Here is a 26,609-nt window from a genome sequence, read left to right as displayed (position 1 = left end):
GAAACATGGCACCTGCTATTGTGTGGTGCCAATCATATTCTGTGCAGCATGTTGCGTACTAAGCACAGGCTGTCTTTGTGCCAGGATACTCGCTGTACGTACTAGCTCATCTTCGTACTCACGTCCACTCAAAACTCACCATCGCTCATTCAAGTACTACATGCCCTAGCCAATCCTGCTCTTTGCCATCTTTGAAAAATGATATTCGAATATCGAATCGAATACCGAATATTTCCAATTTCTACTCGGAGTGAAATATAAATATTTCGTGGAGTGTTTGGCAATGAAAGATTTATTGATGATCATACATCTGCTGCTGTTAATATTGGATATCAAGTAAACTGTGAACCTGCTAAATGAGAAACAATGGAAAGGTGGTTGCATCTAGTGCACCTTGATAATGGCCGTAACGAAACAAGAGCACATCACCAGATGCCTGTAGTAGTGTGGTGCTCTTTGAAGACACCATTTAAAAAAAACGAAACGTGGTGAAATTGGCCAAATCATTGCTTTGTCTAAATTGAGTCAGCAAAGCAAATTTGTAGACTGTCGTAAGGCGAGACATGCTTATTTGCAGATTGAATCTCTCTGGGAAATAAAGCGAACTTAATTTAATTGAATAGATTGTGCAGAAGGTATATCCTCCATGTGTTCGCTCAGGAACTGGTTCGTATGCTCAAATTGCAGCTCTCCAGCAGAAGAATGATTCGGAAGAGTCTCCATTTGCATATTTCTCTCTTCCCATTAATTAGTGCAAGATTGGTTGTCCGTTATAGTACTCAAAAGAAACGAATTTTCAACAACTTCGGATAATGAAATCTTAAATCAGATACCAAAGACTATTCATATTCAATTCGTATCTGAAATTTCGAATATTTGCGCACCCCTGCTTTTTAACCGTTGTGGTAAACGTGGAAACATAAAGCTATGTTCTCATAATATCATTCGAACATTTTTAAAGTCTTTGATGTATGTTTTCTGGAAAACTACTTGCCAAATTATAGTTTGTTTTACAGATTATAGCACATCGTATTGCCAACAATCTAAAATTTGGTAAATACTAATTACAAACTATTAGAGGTGCCACAGTGAAAAAACTACTAAAAGTTCAACTAAGTGGCATCCCTATTCAGCATGGAAAATATCAGATTAATATTTACAGTAGTGTTTATAATAGAATGCTGAAACCTAGGTGACCCATTTACCCTATGGTGAATATAAACTTCTAAAAATATTGTTGGCGAAGATTTGAGGTGTACCACAATATTCTGCTCAAACACCTGCTATCCACAGCTATCATTAAGTGCTTCCATTATATTGCACCGTCTTGCCATTGTCTGGTGCACAAGATAGTGGTAACAAGTAGGCCTGACACATTGCGATGGCTGCCACTATTCAAACTGTAAAGACCCAAGGAGACATTTATTCTCTTGCGATGGATCTTTTTGAAACACAATGGTATGGTCTTTTTCCCATTAAAGTTCTTGCTGTATTTGTCTATCCTTCTTAATGGTTATTTAGAATGATCTTGACATCTTAATTCATAATAATGAACTGTTTTTTTCTTTCACTCATATTTTTAATTGTGGTAAGCATAACATAGTAAACAAGACCTGGGGCATGTTTTTCTACTTGGTTCATGTGTACCAGCATAGGCAGAACTGATTTTTCTTATTTTTTGCGATGGATCTTTTTGAAACACAATGGTATTGTCTTTTTCCCATTAAAGTTCTTGCTGTATTTGTCTATCCTTCTTAATGGTTATTTAGAATGATCTTGACATCTTAATTCATAATAATGAACTGTTTTTTTTTTTCACTCATATTTTTAATTGTGGTAAGCATAACATAGTAAACAAGACCTGGGGCATGTTTTTCTACTTGGTTCATGTGTACCAGCATAGGCAGAACTGAATTTTCCTACAAGCTGGCATGTTATAACACCTTTACCTGTTTTTACTTTAACTAGAAAACATATCCCTTGGGATGAATTGACCAATCAACATCCGAAAATGTACCCAAAGCACATTACTGTCAGGCTATTTATGGTTCTAGGCTTAGTGCTTCAAGTTACTTGCAGCTGCAACATGAATAACTAATTGTAATTTTTCTGCTTATAAAATGAGCCAACTTCATGATTTGGCACTTCCCCCCCCCCCCCCCCCCTTCCTTAAAGCGGCTGGCTTGAGAAGGCTGATAAATGCAGTAGTTGTAGGGCCACTGCATGTTTCGTGGGCGTTGATTGGGGTGTGCCATCTTGGCATGCATGGCAAGCGAGTACTTGTAGCGCATGGCCTTGTGCAAAAGGGTGCTCTGTGTGTGTTTGCTTTTTATGATCATATCATGCCATACTTTTCATACTTCATCAGTGTGCCTTGGTGTTAATGATTCACTACACCATAGGCATCACCTCACTGTCGTGCCAAACCCGCCACGGTAGCTCAGTGGCTATGGTGTTAAACTGCTAAGCATGAGGTTGCGGGTTTGATCCCAGCCACATTTTGATGGGGGCAGAATGCAAAAATACTTGTGTACTGTTCTTTGGGTGCATGTTAACAGATGCCAGGTGGTCAAAATTAATCCATAGCCCTCCACTACGGTGTCCCTGATAACCGACTGTGCAGTTTTGGCATGTTAAGGGGGGAAGTGGGTTTTAGAAAAAACAATTTTACTCTTCAAGATATGGTGTTAAAAGTTGTACATGTATGTAATGATATGTGCTTATTTTGAATATGCAGTCCATTTTTGGTTATCTCCTCTGGTTTTAACTTTATGTGAGCTTCCTTGAAATGTTTTTTTGCTTAAGTTCGCAAAATATTTTTCTTTAGATTTTTGCTGAACAGGGTATCAATGGCTTTTGTATGAATGAAGGAATGCTGTAAGGCCAACCTTATTGCTCTGCCTTTCCTAGCACACGAGTTGTGAGACTTCATAAGCACCAGAGAAGCACTCCTTCAAGTTTCAACTTCAAAACCACACAACTCATGTTCTAGGTAAGGCAGAGCAATAAGGTTGGTCTTACAGCATTCCTTGAATCATACAGAAGCCATTGATAACCTATTTAGCGACATCTAAGCATAACATGTTTTGCCAATGTGTGCAGAAAATATTTCAAGGACATTTGCATAAAGTTGGAACCACAAGAGATAAACAAAAATGGACCTCATATTTGAAATAAGCCCATAAAATTACACTTATGTACAAGTTTCCAGTGCCATACCTCAAATAAAAACTTTTAAATTTCGATTAAAGACCCACATCTCGCATCTCACTTAAACTCCACAATTTAACCCTCATGCCATAGCAGCACTGCTACCCACAGCCATGCAAGTTTCTCATTTCTATCAGAATTTTATTTGATACAGCATATCCGTCAAAGAGGGCTGTTATCAGAATATATAGATATATTTGTAGCAATGAAACAGAACTTGATATAACTTTTTTTTTTCTTTTTTTCCACGAAGACGTTTACTCAAGTACAACTTCATTAAATTATGCTGCTGATATATAAATAACTATACAGCTTGGTGGTATTTTACCAAAGAACTGATAGAATTGATGCTAGCATGGTTGCACATTGTTATATTGAATATGTTCCCTTAACCATTATAAACAATTTCCTACTGTATGGCAGATTCTATACTTTGTTCTCCCCTTTTCTCATTCCTTTTTTACAGAACAATTTCATGTCTATTTGGTACCAAGCCCAAAACTGGATGTCTTTGGCGAGTGCTTACTACAGGTCACTCATGAACACATATACCTTTGGGATCTGCTTAGCCCTCGAACTAAGCTGGCGGCATGGCCCCTGACTGCTCTACGACGCTATGGTAGTGACCCAGCAAAGTTCACCTTTGAGGCTGGCAGGTGGGCATGTGTGCTTTGGTTACTTATGGTTTTATGCTAGGAAAGACATTGGGTGTACCTGTTGTGGTGGCTCAGTCAGCTAAGGCGTTTCGCTGCTGAGCACGAGGTCGCGGGATCGAATCCCAGCCTCGGCGGCAGCATTTCGATGGAGGCGAAATGCAAAAATGCCTATGTGCTTGTGTTGTAGTGCACGTTAAGGTCTCCAGGGGGTCGAAATTCATCCGGAGCCCTCTACTAGGGCGTGCCTCATAATGGGAACTGGTTTTGGCACGTAAAATCCCAGAAAGATAACATTGGGTGTATATGTAGCCATTTTGCAGATTTGACAGCACATTTAGAATTATGTGCTGCAAGATTGACTGATTATTTGCTGTCAGACTACACTGAGATTACATAGCTTGGCTGATATTATTCTGCAGGGAGGATCTGTCTATGATTGGCACCAATCTATTAGTTAAAACGAAGCTGTAATTCCTCTTCTCACAAGTAGGTTGCCAAAACACTGTTGAGGAGAATGGAACGCAGCTTAAGTACAGAAGTGTGGCCCAGTAATGGGATACAGTTGGCATCCATTAATTCAATCATCACTGGATCTATCAATCTATCACTTTAGCTTGACTTGGTATTTGCCTTTAGCGTCCCTTTAATGCGAGTCTTTAAATTTTGTGCTGTGCTTTTCTTTTGGAGTCTAGCTAAAGCTGATGTGTCCTGTAAGAACCTATAGGTTAACTTCAAGTGTTGTGGTGTCTCATAGGCACTGTGCCACTGGAGAAGGCATGTTTGTGTTCCACACTCTTGAGGGAGAGAAGATCTATTGCAAAGTTCACCAAGCAACCCTTGCCATTGCTGAGGCGCATCATCGCTCCAGACGGCTGCATGCAGTGCCTTCAGCTCCACCTCAGGTACCATTCTTCTGCTTTGAAATGCATCTGTGTGTATGCTAACTGACCATTTATGTCATGCTGTGGTCATAATGTCAGCACTACAAGCACCCTAGAATATGCAAATGGCACCTTCTTAAGCCTTTGAGGGTCCTTTTTATTGCAGATTTAAATTCTGCAGTGAATATTTCGATAAAACAAAGTAATCTTTTAGGTGACATGCTACAAAGATTTAAATGTGTACAGTGTTATACAAGGTTTATTGTTAAATACATGGATAAAAACAACTTATTTTTGTCGTATATGTTTAACACAACTAGGCACCTTATTTTGAAGTGTTCCGTTTTGTTTTCCATATTATTAATGTGTCACGTCGAGGGTGTGATTCCAGCAATGACTGCAGTACGGCAGCCTCCGAGCCATGTCCGAATAAATGACAAAGGGCCATAAAAGTGGAAAATGAAGTGGATTGTTAAAGAATACGGGCTCAGGGACACACGGCAATAGCAAAAGGGAGGCATGCCATGCGAGTGCCCACAAGTGAACTCGGCGGTGCACACCTCTCAGAAAAATGAAACCAGTGTGAAACGTGGAGTATTGAATTATTTAATCCTTAAACGGGATTCTATCAGTTTTCGTGACTCGCGAAAGGAGATGCACGCACTGCAGTATCACAGGTTTGCAAGCACCTACCTGCAAACAAAGTGATCGCACACCTGCGGGAGAGCCATGTGGAAGAGCCTCTCATGGTAACGGTTTGAGATGAGAAATGCGATAGATATGAGTTTTCCAGGTGCTCGTAACTCAAAACGAATCGTGTGAGAATGCCAAATATAAAGTAAGTGTGAGCACACTGCAGTCACCTAAACTACCATGGTTTCAGCCGCCATTGAGCAAAGTGAGAAATCAGTTCTGGCGAAATCTGAAGAGTAAGCAGCACTATAAGATTTTTTTTTTTTTTTTTTTTTTTTTTAGTTGTGGAAAGTTGCAGCCTCTCCGGAGTAACGCTAGGCAGACCTCTGTTTCAAAATGGGATGTTTTTTCCCCTTTCTAGTCCAGCTGCAGCGACCGTGCGCGTCCATTCTTGGAGGCAATCTACGCTGGGTTTGAAGACTAGCCAGTTGGATATAGCTTATGGCTTTGTGTGTGCTGTGTGTGCATAGTTCGTGTTGGAGTGCGAAGTAGCCTTCATATAGCTGACCAATAATCTGCTTTCGCAGATTGCTGCTGAGTGCTTCACCTGTCAGGCGAAACTGACTCCCTTGTATGTGCAGAAATAATTTTGCATTGTAGTTTAGATTTAATGGAGACCCGTGCAGCATTGACATGAAAAAGGCACTACTGTGTGCTTTGCAGGCCTTTTACATCCACGCTGGGTGCGTTTTGTTCATGCTCGCAGGGGTCGTCTGGAAGACATCAGCAGGAAGAGATAGCAGTAAGAAACAGCATGAGCAGATTATAGAGGAAAAGGAACAGAAAGGACAAGCACCAAGTCTATTCCTCTTCCTGCATCTTCTGTTTTTGGACTGTTTTTTGCCATGTACAATATTATACAGTAAAAGCTCGATGATACGAATCTCACGGGGTCACGAAAAATATTCGTATTAGCCGAAATTCGTATCATCGAACCACAATTAAAACTACTGTCGAATCTCGATAATTCGAACTCGAAGGGGCCCGAAAATTTGTTCGAATTAAAAGGACGTATTTTTTAAGTATTCGTGCACCATAGCATGATGCACGAACGGTGCGAGTCGTGAAATATCGCGGCGCGCAAGCGCATAGCAAGTGCGGGCCACGAAACTGCCCACGCCGGCTAACGGTCGCTTCCCGATAACGACAGAAAACGAAGCTTCAGGGAGCGAGCGGGCGGCGCCGGCACACGGGTGCGCGCGGACGCGGAGACCGTCGAAGGTGAGGGAGGAGGGCGGCAGGGAAGCGGATTTGGCCGCATCAACTCCGCCGCTTCAGTGGCTCCCCTCGCCCTCCTCTCAACTCCCTCGTAGCTCTCTCACCTTCGACTCCGTGCGCACATCTCCGTGCGCGCCCGCCGCCGTGCTAGCGCCAGCTTATTTTAGCCGCCCCCTGAAGTTTCGTTTTCTGCCGTTATCGGGAAGCGAGCGTTTGCGGGCGCGGCAGTTTCGTTGGCCCGACTGTGCCTCCGCCGCTGCTTCCCTCTGCGCTGCTGCCGCAGCGTGCAAGGTCAACATGTGACTAGAAAATAGAGGAGAAGGGTTCACTGCCATTTTATCCGCGTGGCGGAAACGTCGGCACTAGTGTGTGCTGGAATACGGTTGTCTAGAACACTCTAGTCGGCACGTACACGCTTGTTCCGGCGCGATGCAGAAACGGCGACCTTGCAATTTGAGAGTGAAGGAAATTTCCGCCGCGGCTTCTTTTTTTTTCCCCCCCGTTCCTTTGCGCGCGGCATTGAGGGGTCTCTCCTGAGCTTTTGCTCTATGGCGGTGTCGGAGAATGCCGGTCGGAGGCGCCGCCGCGTGATTTGGCGCGCTGCTAAGAGCATTGTCGCTGCGCGGTATGTTCGCAATAAGCGTGTTCGAATTCGCTTGCTTCGCGTTGACGTTCAACGAAAGCACGTTTTTCATGATAGTCTCGCTGTGCAACAATTGTGCTCAGTGTTGACGTTGCGAGGCCTAGCTCCTTAGCCAACTCCGTCCGCTTCCTCTTGGGATCCTCATCGACCTTTCGAAGAATGTCTAATTTCTCTTTAAAGGAGAGTGCGTTCCGCTTGCTAGACACAGCTCGCTGCGACTAGGCAAAATGGCGCAAACACGAAGAACGCGGCCCGAAGCGCAGCAGCCACTCCATCTGACGGCTCGCAGAAAAGGAGGAAAAGTACAAAAGCACCAAAAGCGCCACCGCTTCAAACTCTTCGCGCCCAGTCGCGGAGTCCGCGCTGTCCGGCGCCGCGTCCGCGCCTCCGCACCAAAAGAGGAGAGAAAGCGCGTGACTGCGCGCTGTTCTCTTTCGCGGCCGTCGGTGAGGCGGCGTTTATTCATATCAACCGACGCAGGCTGAAAATCGATTCGTAACAACCGTTCTCTAGCACGTTGCAAAGTAATGGGGCTCGGCCGGGACCACAGAAAAATTAGTATCATCCGGAAATTCGTATTAGCCGTGATCGTATCATCGAGCTTTTACTGTATACTAATCTCCCAATTCTGACTTCTACTTGGAGACAGGAGCTTCTTCGAGGGGACAGTAACAGATGACTCTAGCACAGGGTTCTCAAGCATGTTAGTCCAAGGGAACCCTGCTAAGCTTCAGCAAGTGCCAAGGAAACCGCCTGCCCCAAGTAAATGCTAGGCGTAGCGCAACACGTTTGAGGCCAACAGTGGTGGTAGACAGGCTATTTTGATGGCGAACTGGGTGCAATCATCATGAACCAAGACAAGACAGCATTGCAACCAAGGCATGGCAAGAAAAACTGACAGCTTTCAGTGCATATCGCACGGGGAGACTTATAACCTCTAATCATAAGAGGTCTTGTACTGTAAAACCTCGTTAATTCGGATTTCACGGGACTGAAAAAAAATGTGCGAATTAACCGAATGTTGAATTATCGAGGGTATAAAGAAAAACAAATGCTTACTATGTCAACACGCTTTTATTTACTGAATGAATCGGCAAATCATGTTTCTGTTGCACGAAAGCAGTGTGGAAGGTGCAATTCTCGTCATCTCGTAACTGGTTAGCGCTCGCAGCGGCGAAGGACTCGTGACTTCCTTCGCAGTGCGGCTGCAGCGCACGTCTTCATCTGAGATATGCTTTTCACTATTACGTGCACGTCACGATTATTTTTTCGCCACTAAACTCGTCGGCAACAAATCGTCCATTCATCGCAATGTAGAGGGTGCTCTTCATTCTCAACATCTTTGCACCGAGTCAAAGTGAAACTACTGTTCTGTAGCTGCAACCGCTGCGGATGAAACCGTGGCCACTATCGATGGTGACCTTGCAGTTCTGAAGGCAGCTAGGCGGCCAATGCATCAGCAAGACAAAATGAAACAACCGTTTGCTGCAACAACTGTGACCGAAACTGCGGTCTCTATCGACGTGATCATGGAATGGCGACTACGCATTTTTGAAGGCACGTGGCCCACGCGTGCACCGAGTCAAATGAAACTATCGTTTGCTGCAACTGTTGCATACGTGATCATAGATGGCAACTGTGCAGTTATAAAGGCATGTGGCAGGTCACCAACGCAATTTTATGCACGGCAATAGTCTGGCACAAAGTGTTCCGGCGTTGCTGTCATTCACGTATCACATACGATTTCCACTGATGGTGGACTCCGCCGCTTCGTTTCGGTTGGATGCTAATACCGTTTTTGCCACACACATTTGTATGTATGTCACACATTTGCGGCGCTCACCGCGCTACTATACTAGAACCAAATGTGTTGCGCTGCTGCATGCGTTCTCTTTTTCAATCCACTGACGTATAAGTAGGGCACACGCTAGCGGCACCCATCTACAAATGGGAGGGTACGCTTGAGGGTAACAAAGATGGCTTGGTTGGCTAATTGGTAAAGCATCTTAAAGGGGTAACAGCGCATACAGATGGGGACAGAGGGAAGAAACAGGACACAGCGCTATAGGAAGCATGAGGGTAAGTTACGGTGTCATGCCCATATACAAAAGGGAGAAATGCGCATGAGGGCAAGTTGTGGCCTCCGAGATTCAAGTGCAAAAGCTTAGGCGCGTTGTGCGTTTTCCGAGTCAGGCCGGCTACAAGCTGCTGGAGGATTTATTGCACGGATCACGCACTTCATTTACGCACTACAGTGAAATCACGATATAATGAACTTCAGGGTATGACAGTAAATGGTTCGTTATTATGAAAAGTCGTTAAAGTGAAAGCCCAAAAATTAACCATTGTGCCCATTCATAATTCATAAGTTATCATATGAGCTATCCACGAAAACGTCACTTTTGGCTTTCAGCCCACGCTGTTGCTATTTGCCATAGATTCCGGCCCCACACACCACCAAAGCGCCGTGTAATAGGAGTGACGGACTTCAAACAGATGCTGACGTCGAGAAAACTACCAACAAAAAGGAAGCTCCATGTCGCCTCCAAAGCGCAATGTTTCTTGTTTGTTTTTTGCATTCGTTGCCGTGGACACCTCAACTGTCTTGCTCGAGGCAGACACCTGAACTATTTCACAGCACAAGCACGCGTAAAAGACACCGCCCGTAAAGTACGAAGTGTGACCGCATGGCAACCCCGCGAGTACGGAGGTTACACTTCTCCGCGGCCACAGAAAGAAGCGCGAAAGAGGTGTGCAGAAAGAGGGATGAAAGAAAGAAGAGACGTGCCTCCACTGCTAGGCGACACTTGTGTGGGCGGAGCATGCGCTCGCAAAACCTGATGTGTCATCGTCTCAGCTAGTTTTTGAACAGTCCTGCGTGTGACAATCGCCACTTCAGGACCTCTTCAGAAAGAACGGCTCGCCTTACTGTTCAGCTGACACATAGTTACCTTGCCTTGGAATGAAAAAGCGCGTGTCGAGAGCAATATTTTGCAGTGATGTCCGACCCGATGCACGCTTTCTCGCCTCGTTGGTCCCGCTGCTCTACTGAGCTGCGCTGTTGAAATATCCATCCACACGGGGCCTTCGGGCACACTGCATCGCTGTAGAGCGCAAGGGTGCCGTCCTAAACCAGGGACGGACCCATTGCAACATGTGCCGGCGTGGCATCTGCCATCCTTAAAAAAGGCGTGCTGAAAGAACCTGAGTGCGCCCGCGGGCAACAGCCATATTCCTTGAGACATGCTGCTGTCACCGATTCAAGTGATTGTCGTGGTGTTTTTTGAACGTGTGGAGTGAGCCACACGTTCAAACGGGGCTCGAAAGGCCAATCGTGAGCGATTGGCCTTTCGAGAGGCGGCCGCCCCGTTTTCCGACGCGCCGATGCTGTGTGCCAGCGTACTTTTTTTTTTTTCTTTTTTTCTAGGCGCTGTCTCAGGTTTTCCAAACCCATGTGCCGCGGCGTCCGCCTTCTGTGCCTTGTCATCTGCTAGCCTCCCATTTCAGCTGCCGTCACTGGATACATGGAAACCTAAGAATCCCCAGATTTTTAAATATTATTTCGTAGAACTGAAGCGTTGTTAACATGATACTGGAACTCAATGACGATCGTTATTCTGAAAAGCTCGGTATTCTGAAGATCGTAATACTGAAATATTTTTACATTGAAACTATAAGAAGTCAGTGAAGGATTTCTAAAAAGTTCGTTAAAGGGATACGGACACAAAAGTTGGCTGGTGGTTTTTTGCGTCGGAACAAAAGTTTAACTGTTGAAAATGACGAATACAACAAGCTGCTTTGAAAAAAAGAATGCGAAACATCTTTTCTTGCGATTTTCTGTTGCGCCTTGCCTCCAAGCGGCCGCCAGCAGAAGCTGAAATTTGACGTCATAACACCCACGTGCTGCCAAGGTCGGCCACAGCCGTTGCAGTCTTTCAGGGGTGACGGTCCCTTGCAGCGTTTAACCCCTTTCGGCGATCTTCGCACGTGGTCCGTCTGAAACATTATCCCCATCGGCACTCCACGGAGGTGGTGCGTCTTACATGTGCCTTCCCGCGTTCGTCGCGGCAGAAGGAAATGCCCAGACATTGTTGCGTTCAAGGCTGTTCAGCATCATCGGTCGTGACGCGTGGTCGCACACGTTTCCTAGAGATGAGAAGGTGCGTAAACTTTGAATACATGCCTGTCAGCCATCACACTTAGCCTGGAGACCTCTAAGAAATGACTTCATTTGCGCGCACCACTTCGTCGAAGATGATTATGTGACCAGCCCGGTTGGTCTGAAACGCCTTGGCAACGCCTAAAGCCTGACGCTGTGCTCTCGGTCTTCTCATGAAAACACAAGGCAGAAAGAATCAGCGGCACTTTTGAAAAGTGGAGGCGAAAAGAGGTCAGTACTTTCTCCGCTCACTTGCAGCCTTCTTGGCCTTCTTGTGCAATTGCTCACGCCGGCGGCATAAACTACTATTCAGTCATACACGCAGTGTTGAAGTACCCCGCAGCTGCCTTGCCTATGTGAGCTCTTGAAAAAGCAAGTGTAGAGTGGAAGTGACAAATAATTCTGGCACAAGTGTCTGGTGCAGAGTGAAATCTTCGCGCTACGGTTCGCGAAAACCTGACTGGCATGTCCACAGCCGCCTGCTCTTCTTCGTCACTTGACGCGGAAGGCTTGTAACGGTAAGCGGTTATATTTCTTGCCAAGTTGGAATGGACCTCGTCTTCAGACACGTACTCATCGCTGGTAGAGGCACCAGAACTCAAATCAGTGCTCGCGATGGCGGTGTCGGCGCGCTTCGAATGACCGTGGCTGGCCGGCTGGCTATCCGACGAGGGTGTCGTGACGTCACGCCTTCCAACTTGCGTGGCTTGGGCTGCGTGGCACGCGCTCATGAAAACTCCGAAAATAAAGCCATCAGCTGAAAAATGAGATAAGTGACTACTTCTTTTCGGTGTAATCACACAGAGAATTCATTTTCAGCATTTTCGTAAAATTTTCTGATTTTGTGTATCCTTTTATGTGGAGTTCGCGGCAACGACATTTTACTGTACAGTGTGCTTTTTGACACTTGGGCATGGGTAATGAGGGTTCTTTGGATCAAGCGCACCTCGTGTTCGCCGTCTTAGCAACTTGGCGAGCGCGGAACCAGGGAATATGTATCAGTGGCTGTTCCACGGAACTCACTTTGAGAATCCATGTTCTAGTGGTGTCTTTCTAGTGGTATTGTTGTGGCTGATGAATGATTAGGGTTTAGCTGCAGTGACAAAGCATAGCTTTTATCAGGTTGACTTGTTTTTGCACCTCTGTCCATTTCTTCTCTATCTGCAGTAAAAGCTTGTGAAAAGTATGCTGAAGTACCGTATTTTCCAGTCTATAGCACATGGACAATACGAGTTGGAAAGCTTAAAATTCGCAGGGTGTGGATTATCTATCAGTGACTGTACATGATTTTATTTTTTAAAGATCGGAGGTGCACTTGGAGATAACGAGGCTAGACTGTGCCTGTGAACTTTTTTAAGTGCAAAATCACATAGCAAAATTAGCTCCGCAATGGTCGTTGCTACGCACTAGCACTATTTCCAACTCATAGTGGCAGCGTGATATTTTTAGTGTGTATGACATATACACCATGAAACATTAAACACAGTGACAATAAGCAAGCAAATGCTGCTCGTGATACTGTGGCTGCTTTTCAGTGCTTAGATTTGTGAGCACATGTGCAAAACCTCGTTGTAGTGTAAAAAAAAGGCTCAGGCTCTAACTAGTTGGCAATAAAACTTTTGGTTACCTACTGTTTACCGGTTGCAGACACGCTAAAACACATATTTTCTGTCGAAATTCATCCCTGTGGACTATTCACCGGGCGCGGACTATAATCCAGAAAATATGATACTCTCCAACTGTTTCAATATGGGCTTTCACGATTAGCGATGCGATTAGCAATCGGTCTGTATCCTAATTATTATAGCATGTAATTTGTTATATCTGTGCACGAAATAAGTGGGTTCTGTATGTACAACATTTGCATAACGTTGCTGGATTTGGTGTTTGGTGCCTAGCATGATAGCCGCAGGTCCACAGCATGTTCTGTGTAGTCATTTGGACACATGCTGGTGCACAATCCACACCGATGTATGTGGCACTTCATATTGGAAACAAAAATTCTTCATATTTAGGTATTATCATGGGCTCCTCAATGTAGAGCGATGTCTCTTGGGATAAACATTAGACCTCAAGCTGCTGTCCTGGTTGCCATGCTTTGGTTATTTGTTCATGTAACTAAAAACCAAATTATTGGTCAAATATTTAAACATGCTTATGCACAACATGAGAAACAGTATTGTTATGAGAGCATCTAGAATTGTCTTTGCTGCTAAAACATGAAAACCTTGATTTTCCAAAATTTCATTTAAGGGGAGACGCAGGTCTTGAAATGAAAAAAAAATTTTTTTTTTTTTTTTCAGAAAAGTGCGTTTTTGCTACATTTATACATTCAAGAATCCGGCCGTTTTGGCTGCAAGCATGCTACACCCAGATTAAAGTGTAGCAGGTAACTTGAGTCCATAATCACACGCCTATCTTTGTTAGATGTGGCGATACATTGACTGTCTTGCATGTCTTGCTGGAATGTCGTGAAATAGAAGCTCAAAGAAAAAAGCACTTTTGTTTGCCATACCGCATGCAAATTGCATTCCATCCAGCAATGTTCCTTGGTAGTGAGCCACTTTTTGGTCGCAAATCAGTTTTAGCCTTTTTAAATGTTTTTTTAATGCATGTTATATGCGCATTTTACAGCCAGTGTTTTAGGCCACTATACAGCCAAGTTACATCTATTCCATTTGCCATTGAACACATCATTGAATACCTCATACTATTTCCAGGTGCTCTTTGGCCATTATTGGTCCTTGCGCCATTAAACCTCATACATCATCAATCGCACGTAGTGCTGAGGCACGCATTCATTTTCTGTTTTAATGATTGAGTAATTTTTTACTGTTTCTTATGGCCATGACCACATACTGTATATTCTTGTGTGAGGGTCACTTTTCTCTTCGTAAATTTGGGTCCATATTTCTTGCGTGCAGCCTTACACGAGTAAAAAGTAAAGAAATGCATATCTCCTCCGTGAAATGGGACCTGCTTGCTGTTGTATGCGATGACTTTGGAAAGCCTTATTTCAGCTATGTTTGCTACCTCATTTGTTGTCACTATCATGTAACCGCGGAGCTGGAGCAGCTAGAGTCAGGTTCGTCAAGTTAAGAAAAATGCAATTTTGAACATTTCACCACACAGAGGTTGTGTGATGAAAGAACTGCAGGGTTTTGTGAATGAAGTGTTTCAGTCTATAGCTCCCACACACATTTAAGGTGGTGCAAGAGCGACGAATACTCACTGCACAAACACGTGCAGTAAGTATGTAGTGTGAAGTCTGTGTAATACTCAGGGCAGTGCACAGTGGTAGGCACTGCCTACGGAAAGTGGCATACACATTGCACAAACGTGTATGCACAGGGCGACATGACAAGCCACGTGTGCCAAGATCAGAATATTGCTGATGCTTAGTTGACTTGCTTCCCTTGATGGGTCCCAAAGCAACACTAGGGCTGCAATTGCAAATTGCACCTGAGAGCCTTTTCGGAAAGTGGGGACTACTACTTCCTGGTGGAAAAAGAAAAGGAAAATAAAAGAAGGCACACTGTTGCATGGCACAGGATGTGCACAGGTCCTTGAAACCCTTGAAAACCCCTGAAATCGAAAAGCATGTTTTCAAGGCCCTTGCAAGTCCTGGAATTATTTTTTTTTTCCTTGAATTTCTTAATACAGTCTAAGATCTATTTTGTGACCAGCTTTATATGGTGGATCAATGTGGACCCAGCAAACTCACCATTTATATTTTAGAAACAATGGTACAATAAAAAAGGGGGGGGGGGGAGTGAAACATTGCACCCACCTGCATGCCATACACCTTCGCCACACTCACCTTTGACTCGCGCGGCATGCCTTCGTTGCAGACGCACACTCTCTTGTCTTTCTTCCACCTCTTCTTTGTCGGCACTGTTGGACTCGTGCTTTGGAAGGGAGACGGGCGAAAGGCGTGTGAGGCTGGCGATATGGCAAAATCCTGCCGCATTGGGTGCGTGGCACAGAAGCGGGTGCGGTGGCTCGCTCTTGCTTTTTCAAGCAACCCTCACACTTTGTCCTTGAAGTTAGGTAATCTGCGGCAGGTGCAAATTCATCCCACTGCGGGCGACGCTATCAGCCGCGGTGGCGGAGTGGACACGAAAGCTTCGTTTTGTACCACCGATGTAAAGATATTGACATGGCATGAAAGCGTATCCTTGGTCGCTGACTCAAATTTACAAAAATTTTTTCCTCATGAAATTTGTTTCTTTTTCCGGTTGCGCCATATTGCGAAAAGCTTTATTGCCCCTTGTGTGCAAGAAAAATATGTCGGTGTCTGTACTTATTTGCATAAAATGTCCAATTTCAATGTGACCAAGTGCCAATTTTACCAACTTAATTATGTCTAAGTTTAGCTATAGTGTCTTGGAAACATTGTTATAGTAAAAAATCGCTGTATGGGATGCCGCTCTGCACCCTTGAAGAAGCTTTGACAGGGCCTTGAAAGTACTTGAATCTTGAATTTCTGTCTGAGACCTGTACGAACCCTGATGGCAGCTATAGTGCAGTTGGAAGGAGGAGAGCTGGTGCGGAGGCAGGAAACATTAACAGTGCTACTTTTATTCACTGAGGGGCCAAAGGAGGGACTGATATGCCTCTAAGCACTGTGTTGATACTGCATAGAGATTGTGCAATCATGGCTGATAAGGTATATGCTTTGGAAAGGGGGGTGCACCCCATGCATGGATAATTTTTATGTGATTAGCATTCTTAGACTCAAAGTGGATGAAGCAGGTTAGCCTCTTCTTAAGCCGACCCAGGGATTAAAGTAGTCTACTAGCTTAAGCCACTAGTATGTACTTGTGGTCATGATACCCTCAGGGTCATTCTATCGTCATTCCAGCTTCGTATCAGACTCGCGTCTTGCTGTTGTTGTCACTCCATCGTTTTCATACAGTCGTCATTCCATTGTCATCGTGCCAGTGTCGTCACGCTGTCATCGTACTATATCATCATGCCTTCATCGTCATACCGCATTCGTCTTTCTATCGACGTCTTCTTTATTCATCATTCCATTGTAATCATGTCATTCAATTGCAATTATGCCGCCGTTGTCATGACATCGTTGCACAGTTGTCTTCATGCATTTGATTCTCATCATACCATCATACAGTCGTCATCACGCCATGGTCGTCATACACTCGTCGTTATCCCATTGTCCTCAAGTCATTGTCATATTGTTGTCATTATACAGTTGAACCCCACAATAACAAAATCAGCAGGGAAACTTGAAAAATTCGCGTTCATCAGAATTTCGTTCTTACGAAATGAGAGAGCACAGACAGGGAATGTGTCACAAAACGAAACTTTACTGTCAAAATGTCGTTAGCCTACCTTGCAAGCCTTTCTCAAGGCTATAGAACCGCATTGCCGATAGCACAAAGTGCGCTCCACGCGTCGATCAGTGGTGGTGGCACTGCCGTGGAGTGGTGTTTTCAGTCGATCGGCTTTCGGAGACAGTACACTTTCGAGACATTTTGCTAAACTCAGCTTCGGGCACAAAGCAACGAGGTTCCACATACGCTGTCGCCCATAGATGCCAGTGCGTCCGGTGCCGAGCACAAAATTGATCGTATCTCACATACCCGAAAGCGATAGACTGAGATTATGACCCGGTCGCGCAAATCTACGTCCATCAACGCCAGACAGTGTGCCAAATCTGCACGCGATGCCTATTGGGTGGCACCGAAACCAGCGTTGAAGCAAGAGACGCATATTTTTGGACAATCGCTCAGTCATGGCCGGATGTGTTGCAGCCCATGCTGCAGCCGCCATCTCAAGCACCATAACAAGTCCACGTCGGTGGGACGTGGATTTCTTCGTTTTTGCTGCACCTTTCTCACCGAACCGCAGATTACACATTGCGCTAGGTATGCAAAAACTGTCGTGACATATCAGCAGCGACATGTGGCTATGCCATTTGGAATGGGCAATCGATAAACAAGATGGCGGCCACTATGTGTTTCTGGTGCCGATGTAAGCATAATTTGGTGGTATGTTACGCAATTTAAGTGCAAAGCAAAAGCGTTTGACACTTTAGAGTCTGCTGGCCTTGCGCAAGTAGGTAATGTGCGAAGTTATGGTCTGGAAAATTTCGTTGGTAATCCAAGATTGCAGTTAAGCGACATTTCGTTGTTTAGAGATATGAAATCTATTGAATCCGATGGGCATTCGCCGAGGATATGAAAATATTTCATTGTTGTAAGATTTCGTTATCACGGGTGTCGACTGTATACCATTGTCGTCGATTCAGAATCGTCATCTCAGGGTTGTCATGCCGACATCTTCATACTGCCTTTGTTCGATCGATGTCATTCTTTCATTATTCTTCATAGTCACTGCGTCATCATACAGTCTTCATCGTGCAGTCATGGCAAGAGTCATTACTAAGTAGGCCGATCCTGGAAACAGTGTGTCACATGAAGCTGAGGCAGTGGAAATCTTGTAATTACCACTACAGATTCTAGATAAAGGTGTCTTCAGCAATACGGTGGGTCACTACATTAGGTCTGTTTGAATCACCTGCACTACCTGAACCAGTTCACGAGGTACTGCACTTTGCCATTCATTTCATTGGTGCAGCAATGGCGCCCTCTGGACCATGCCGTTCATTTCAAAAGGTGCAGGGCTGGTTCACAATATTGTTACACCCACTCTACTGTCAGTGCCGATGTGGTGCAGAAACCAGTGCAGACGTACATGTGCGAAGTAGCAGTGCAGCGGACGACACAGCATATGGGCAAAAACGGCACTAAAACCCCAGTTACATGCGTCTGCTATGTCTACGCATGCGGTTGGTGTATTTACACCTCGGAAGCCTACGATACCTGTGGTTCGGGATATCTAAAATTTACGCACTCAGTACACATTAGTCAGAAAAAGAATAACGCCTCCACCACATCTGCATGTCAGCATTAATTTCAAGTGTCACGTTGTGCCTGCGCCGCGGAAATTGAGCTGCACAATTTCTGGACTTCTCGTGCACTGCTTTGAACTGGTTCACAATGGTGCAGCCAAAAAGAACAGACCTGTTGCTTGAATGTTAATCGCGATAACATCGATAGTTATCGCGAGATGGTTCTGCCGGAATTTTTTTTAATACTTTTTTTCTCAAATATTTAGGTCCAAATTTAGGGGTGCTGCCCTTACAAAAGTGAAGTTCTTACAGAAGAGTATACTTTTGTTTGGGAACCTCTGATTTAGATAAACTGGGCTGGTGTAATGTAGTGATTCCTTCTGCTGTCGCACCCGCCTGCACATAAACCATGCGCACCTGAAACCTGCACACCCGCCTGCACCCCATAAACCATCTATAACTACCCATTCCACTTTTTGCAATATTACCAAATACTTGATTGTACAGGCGGGTGTGACAAAGGGGCTCACGGGTTGTGCATGCACTTTGCATGCACTTAGCCAATGTCCCGATGGTGCACTACTTGGCAGCAGCGCCAGATTCAGTATCTAAGGGTCCAAGTTCAAAACCAGCTGGGGTGGCTTCATATACTTTATTACAGCATTGACAGAAGCTCTGATGTTTTAAGTAATTTCGTCTTACATTAAGTGGGCCACAATTCTACAGTGTAAGCTGTTATGGGCTCATTCCAATAGCCGTTTCGGTTGGCGATATTGTCTGCCGCCACCGGTCCGTTGCGGCTGTCGCCATGCTCCTACCCACTATGGGGGATTGGCCAAGAAATGGTTGGATTGTCTTGAGCAAGGAAAATAAGATTAAAGAGATGTATAAAAAAATGCTAGAATGAAAAACATGTATGGCATACATGATTAAATAAAGCAGGCTAGGTGAATGTTTGTCACTGCCCCGTTTCAAAGGGGATGCTAATAAATCATCATAATCATTGTCAACAGCATCGTATTGTGCCACGGGTCAAGGCATGCAATATGTGTGATGCGTAGTGTTGGTACCTGTGTTTACTCTTCGGCTCACCTAATGGTGCCTCATCGCAAGGTATAAACCACTGCTGAAGCGAATCGTAGAGCTACACGCGCGTCTACCGCCAAGCAACGTTTGGCTCAGCAGACCGCTGTGCAGAAAGCAGCTCAAGCCGTAGCTTGCCGTCAACGCTGGGCAGAGAGTTCAGGTCGTTCTTGTGAAAACAACGCAAAGAGATTTCGCCGCAAAGACCCTCTAGTGCGTGCTGCCGAAAGTGAAGCTCCTATGGAGCTGCTCCTCCAGCTTACGCTGTGTCTGCGCTGCGTGTGCCGCACAGGCCTGTGACTTTTTTTCCCTTCTGAGAAGCTTATATTAATCTAATTTTTTAGCTGTTAGTGTGAATTGTTGTGGCAGCCAGGGTCAATTGTGCCAGCAGCTGCTGCTAATGTCGGTGATCTTTTTTGCAGAGCCTGATCCCATCCACTGGCCCAACATCGTCTGTACCCTATCGTAACTCTACGAGCCCCCTGCAGCAATTCAGCTCTTCTGAGAACCTCCCAGGTAGTCAAGAGCGGACCAACCATTCACTAATGCCCCTGCGGGATGTGCCTACTACCTCGCAGTCCTTTGACAACATCTTAAATCCCCCACGAGTTTCCAGTACTGTTGGTGGGACTTCGCGTTGCAGTCTACGATCCCATCTTCTTCAGTTTCAAGCGCGCTGATGATCAACACAAGTGAGGGAGACTGTGTATGTGTGGATGACCTGCTGAACAGGTGAAGTTATGGGCATGTGGATTGTGTTTCTTTTTTAGCACGCAGTAGTCAACTGCTGCTGCTGCTGTAGCAGCTCTGGACCTGTCCTCCTTGGAATCGTTGTAAAACACCATTTTTGCAACTCTCCATACATGTGTAAATCTGTGGCCTCACTTGTACTGATTTGTGTGCGCACTAAAGTGGACTCAAACTGGATGAAGTTTTGTGGCTGTTATTACCCAATGACTTGGCACTTTTTTTCTGTTACCTTCGGAGCTTTGTACATCGCTGTTCCATCTGGTCTATTAGACCTAACTTGTGCTTGGCAGGTACCTCAGGTGCCCTAAGCTGTGTACACTAAAATGGGTATGTTTGAGAAACCGTGTTGCCCTCCTTTGTTCACATCTTTACATATTGTAGATCTGGGCTGGTTGGGACATGTTTCAATCATTGTTCAGCTTTAAGGTCATCATACTTGTGTGTTGGAAATAAGAGTGGACATTATAAATGTGTGTGTGTGTGAATCAACACTTTACTTCTTTACATCATTTATTGTACTTGTACACTGCCAACAAAAAGTTGCCTGAAATTAGTGTTTTTATTATTTATGGCACATTTCTGCACAGCCATTGGTTGCTTTTGTGAATACTAGACTGTTTTCTTCCAGTGTTTTTTCTGAACATGCAAAGTGACTTGTTGAACATGAAATTGTTGAGTGAATGTACCGAACATGGGATTTGGTTAATTGGTGTGCTATATTGCATTTTTTATTCGCTTTGATATTTATGCATTTTAACTATCACAAACATAAATGGATACTTCAGTCATATTCATAAGGTAGCTCTGCAGCCCAAACTCTAGAATTTTGTGGTGTAGTTAGGACAGATTGCTGTAAACATAATGTCTACATGGGCAAACGGTATTCCAGATTGTGTTATTTGCATTGCCTTGTGTCTTAATTGTGTGTTTGTATTCATGTCTGTTCTGCACGGGCTCCTTAGTGGCACAGCCGTGGCTGGGCTTTACTTAGTTTGTATTGATCAGGATTGTATGTAAACAGCACTGCAACAGAGCCGTAGTGCATATGTTCTTTTTGCGACTATTGTATTGATTGAAACAATACTTATTGAAGTAACTACTTCACATGAAGATGGGAAAATTAAAAGGTGGTACCTGATTATTATTGTTTTTGTGTCAAGCAATAGCTATTTCCACAGCAGTTTTCTATGGTGTAACTGCACTCATGTTATTGATGAAGGGTCTTTTTCTGCCTGAACTTGATTTTTCTTTTGCTAAAATTTGTGCCTTTGCTAAACTCATTGTATTATGTTTGCATTTGCATTGTTCTTAGATGCTAGGAGTAAGGTGCCCTCAAATAAACTTTATGCAGGGTATAGTGCCTATAATGAGCACCTAATTTCAGCTATTGGGTGCAAAGACACAAATAAGAGCAGTGCCTGATATAGTTTGAGGGGAGGGGGCATTGAGTAAAGGTGACCAATATTGAAGCTGGAGGGTTATACCACAGTATAAGTTCAATTAATTTATTAATATTAGTTAATTAGGCTTTCAGTGATTACAATTTAATACTTGTCTGTTTTGACATTCTCTTGCTTTCTGCACATAACATAAATGGGAAAGGCTAGCTTTAGAAGTTATATAGAAAAATTTACCAGTTCATTATTAAACATGGGAGCTTTGCTGATGGAAAATTTGTGTGCCTAACTTTGTGCCACAGTAGTGGATTTGATTTGTTGCATGCAAGTAACAGCCTAGGAACAGCTAGGGTAAGTGCACGGCAGTGGATTGGACAGTAGTGTGTCATGTGGGATGATGTTCCCTCATCATTACTTGGGGCGAGCAATTGCGTGATAGTGCTTGTGTTGCCCTGATGTTGAGCATGTGGTTTTTGTGACAACCTTTGTCAAAAGTATACAGGCCTCCGCAAGAGTGATCAGAGCTATTGCTGGGCTATGTGGTGCTGGTGCTGCGACAGTCCTGGCGTTGCGTAACTCTGAAAGGCAAGAGAGTTCTTGGTCTTCTTTGCATTTGTGCTGGGTATGCATTAGGTGCCCACTGCTCATCCTGCATTCTGCTCAAGTCACATGCAGTCCAGACTATATACTTTTGACAAAGGGCATACAATTTGTGCACGTGTGTGCATGTTTGTTAAAATAAGCAGTACAGAAGATGCCGGTGCATGCGTGCTGCCTCAGTGGCCACTGCAAAACCCTGTGTTCAACAGCATTTTTGCTCGTAACTTTTTATGCTCGAAGCGTTTGAATTTTTGTGAGCAGTGTCACAAGCATGCCTAGGATGCAGAATGCTGAAAGTAATTGAGCTTATATTCTGCTTTCTGTGTAAGGCAAATAGGTGAGCTAGTTGGCACATGTTCATTCTGGTGTGACCAGCTATACATACAATAGACAAGAGATTGTGTCCCTCCTCTTGCTTGTTTGTTGTCTGTCCAGCTGACCACAGCATGATAATTTTCTTGTGCATCGGTGTTGTATAGTCTGCTAAAATTTTCTGTTTTTATTCCTGCTTTACCATTTTGTGGCAGTTTTGTAATAATATAGATGCTGACTACATCAAGAAAACTAGATGGCTAAAAGATTTAAAAAACAAAAAGCATTTCAGCTCCTGTGCATGATCTGAAATGTCCAATTTCTATTTAATTCTTTTAACAGTCTGGTTTTCTGAATGTTCTCCACCTATGTTCATACACAACTGTACCATAATCATTCCCTACCAGAAGAGCTTTCATCAAACCCTAGACTTTTATTGTTTCATGAGTGTGCTTTTATTATTCTTTAAGAAATGTCATTAAACTTAAAGAGAACTTTCAGCATAGCATAGTTTCATACTACGATTACCAAAGGGAAGTCTTGCGCTGCAATTGTCTAGTGACCATGTGAATCCTGATTATAGTTGATTTTTCTATTTGGCACGGATTCATTAAGAAAGCATGTTGCTGCTTTTTTTTGCTATTTGAAGTTTGGAAGAAACAATGTTTCTTCCAAGCAGTTAAATGTTCTACATTCTCGTTTAAGTAATTTCCAGTACATCAATAAATTAATACTTTCCAGGATGTGCATCCCTAAATGTCACTAAATCAATGGTGTTGGTAACGCTAACCATATGTAATGACCTTTTTTTTTTATTCTAGACAATTATCTTTGTTTGTAATGATATGGAAACTGTCAAACGGCTAAAATTAGGTCATGAATGGAACTCATGCCGTACGAAAAACTTACGACAAAGTTAAGTAAATTTATGTACTCGCCATCATTACCATGCTCTCGCTGAGCAGCCATATTTTTGAGTCATACACTAGTGCCAGATTTTCCTCTAGTATTCTTAGTGTAAAACTATGCTGCAGATGTTTGACTACTTTTGAACACATCTCTCAGATGGTCATTGTACTGTTAGTGTGATCAGTCAAAAGGCATACTATTTTTAGCACCATTGTTTGTTGTAATTTCAGTATGTTGATTCTGGGTATCCCTTTTATTCCACTGTCCCTCCCAACCTCTGTCGTACTCTGGACAGAGTTTCATATGCCAGTGGCTTTTAATAGTGAGTGCTTTATTCCAGTTGTTTGACCCCTTTGTGCCATGGACGAGCTGGGTTTGTCCATGCGTTTCTGGTATAAATGGCCGAGGACAAGATGAGCCCATTTGCAGTACTTTTCATTTTCTAGCAATGGCAGAGACCAGCTGGTTTTGTCTCGGTGCTTTGCTGAGCACGAGGTCGCGGGATCGAATCCCGGCCACAGCGGCCGCATTTCGATGGGGGCAAAATGCGAAAACACCCGTATACTTAGATTTAGGTGCACGTTAAAGAACCCCAGGTGGTCCATATTTCCGGAATCCCATACTACGGTGTGCCTCATAATCAGGTCGTGGTTTTGACACGTAAAACTTTTTTTTTTTTTTTTTTGTCTCCGTGCTTTGTTGTGCTTCTGGTAGGTGGCAGCACATAATCTGTGGGGCAGTGCAAGAAGGAGCAAGTTTACTCTGGTGGAGGAAATAAAACATGTTGACAACTGGGGTCCTTAAAAATAATTCGGCCATTCTTTTTTTTAATTCAGGCTAATAGTGTTACACGGAAGGGGATAAATCTCTAGTGTCTCTCTTGCTTGATTGCTCTTAGCGCAGCAAGCGTATTTTTTTCTTGCCGATTTGATGATCTCGCTGCCTACGCTTCTTTGACTGAAGGAAGTTGGGTGTTGACACGAGCACAGTTCAGTGCACCTGCTTGCGCACTTGAAATTGCCATTTAGTTTATTCATTCACTACTCAGTGCTCTGTCTGTCTTTCTAATGTCCTTCATTTGGTGATCCCACCTGCCCCACACCCCTTTGAAGAATGCCTTCAGGGAACTCTTGAGAATTTTTCTTTTGCCTTCACTTCAGTGGGTGGCATGTTCCACCTGTGCGGCCTAGGTGTATGTGAATGGCTTACAAAAGGATAATCGTCACAAGTGTTGGCATGAGGCTTCTGTATGTGAAAACTAACTCAGAATGGCTGTGAAATGGCAACATATAAACCTTAAGATAAACTTGGAAATCTACATGCACCTAGCAGTTTTTGTTGAATGTCAGCTTTAATTTTAACAAACATGATCTTAACTTTATTTATGTATTATAAGTTGAAGTAATAATTATCAGCTCATGTCAGTTCGAGTTTTGCAGTTAGTGGTTACTAAGGTGAAGCTTGGCAATGTCCTAAAGCCTAAATGCGATTTAAAATGATTGTTTTGAGGTACAGAAGCTGCTTTGTTATGGAATCTTCGAAGCACCTTGCAGTGAAGTTTGAGTGAATGTACATAATGATGGTAGTCTTGCAATTTATTGAACCCAAATTGTTGCATATTTTTGTAATTTGAACAGTGAAAGACGTGTACATTTTTTAGAAAGTGCAGGTTGTGTTTTGTTACTTCCTAGTGCAAGTGTTGCTCCTAATCTATATGTATTGGAGTCATTACGTCATGTTTTGTACAGGATGAGTGAACATGTTTGCATAATAAATTGATCTGTCAAGATGATATACATGTGAGTGTGTGTAGATCTACTGTAAAGAAGCTGTATTGAGCAAGTGACAAATTTTTGTGCAGTTGTTAATCTATTGGCCTTTTTCTAGCATTTAATGCCCTACAAGCAAGAATTCAGTGTGTTACACATGCATTATCAGGACATGTTAGAAATGACCAAATGTCCTCACCAACACCAGAAATACTGAATGCTCTGAATACGTCACATTGAAGTATTTTTTGTAAGGATGTTTGGGAAATCTGAATTTGATACCTATATAAGCACATAGGTATCTACTGTCATTCCACTTGTCGTGGTGGCTCTGTGGCTACGACATTCTGCTGAGCACGAGGTCGCACGTTCAATTCGCAGGTGTGGTGGTTACATTTCAATTGGGGTGACATGCAAAAAAACTTGTTTACTTGCATGTTGAAGGAGCCCAGGTGGTCAGAATTCATCTGAAGACCTCAAAACAGTGCAGTTTTGGGACACAAACTTTGTAATTTCATAATTCAACATATTGGCTTGTGCAGTCTTTTCATATCAGATATCTTCTTCAAGAAAGATGGACTGTTGCCTCAAGGTATCTTTGCTGGCCTTCAGAACTAGTTCTTGTTTGGAGTGGATAGGGTATTTACTGATGCCTCCACTGCTGTGTTGCAAGAAACTGCTTGAAGCCAGCATACTTGTGAGGAAAAATATTGGTGCAGGGTAGAAGCAACATTCAATGTAGTGAATTGCCAAAGCTGACATGCACCACGTGATTGCCATTATTTTCATAAATTCAATATCTGTCACACAGGATGAACAGTCCCATAACAGTATTTTTCTAACTTTGCCTAAGTGACTATGTTCAGCAAAACACCGCACAAACTGTCAGTGAGAGTAGCAGAAAGAACAGACATGGACACAGTGGCAATATGTACTTGAGACAGTGAGCTTGATCTTTAAATCTTTTATGTGCACTCTCAAAATATGTAAAAGTAATGTAGGGAGTAGGATCACTCCGAAAGCATTAATTTCCTTCAGATGAATTTGACTCATTGTTGCTCCTGCAATGGCATACCAGATTTGCTATATTTGTTGTACTTTCTGCATGTAAATGACAATGCAATTGTGCTGCATAACGTGTAAAAGAATACTATCCACTGGTGTGACTAGTAAGTATTGTTCAATGAAGTAAAGAAAGTGTACCAGATCACCTGTTTGTTTGCTGAATAAGGCTAGTAATGAGGCTCTAGGCAATGACATAATGAGGCTGTGGAGACGTTTTACTGGCATTTAGTTGATTAAAATGCTATTTTCAGTGTGTGATAGTTTGGAGTGAACTACAAAGAGAAACGTAGCTACAGTCGAGCCTGGATATATCGAACCCACATATAACGAATTATTGTGTATAACGAACAGCAGTAAAATCCTGTTGAAAATTTTTGTATACACTTT

General features: G+C 43.6%; 1 protein-coding gene across 1 annotated transcript in view; it reads left to right on the top strand.

Moving 5' to 3' along the window:
* LOC119436047 (docking protein 5-like) overlaps positions 1-25,180 on the top strand; it is a 31,401-nt gene extending 6,221 nt beyond the window's left edge. Inside the window, exons 5-7 of the mRNA XM_037702787.2 lie at positions 3,677-3,866; positions 4,621-4,768; positions 19,843-25,180. Coding sequence (XP_037558715.1) covers positions 3,677-3,866; positions 4,621-4,768; positions 19,843-20,100 — 596 coding nt within the window. The 3' untranslated portion in view covers positions 20,101-25,180. The remainder of the gene's footprint in view (positions 1-3,676; positions 3,867-4,620; positions 4,769-19,842) is intronic.
* Positions 25,181-26,609: the final 1,429 nt, after the last annotated feature.

This window comes from Dermacentor silvarum, chromosome 1, assembly GCF_013339745.2.
Source record: "Dermacentor silvarum isolate Dsil-2018 chromosome 1, BIME_Dsil_1.4, whole genome shotgun sequence".
Taxonomy (NCBI): Eukaryota; Metazoa; Arthropoda; class Arachnida; order Ixodida; family Ixodidae; genus Dermacentor; species Dermacentor silvarum.
Note: the sequence above shows the minus strand (reverse complement) of the source record. Positions and strands in the feature narration are given on the sequence as shown.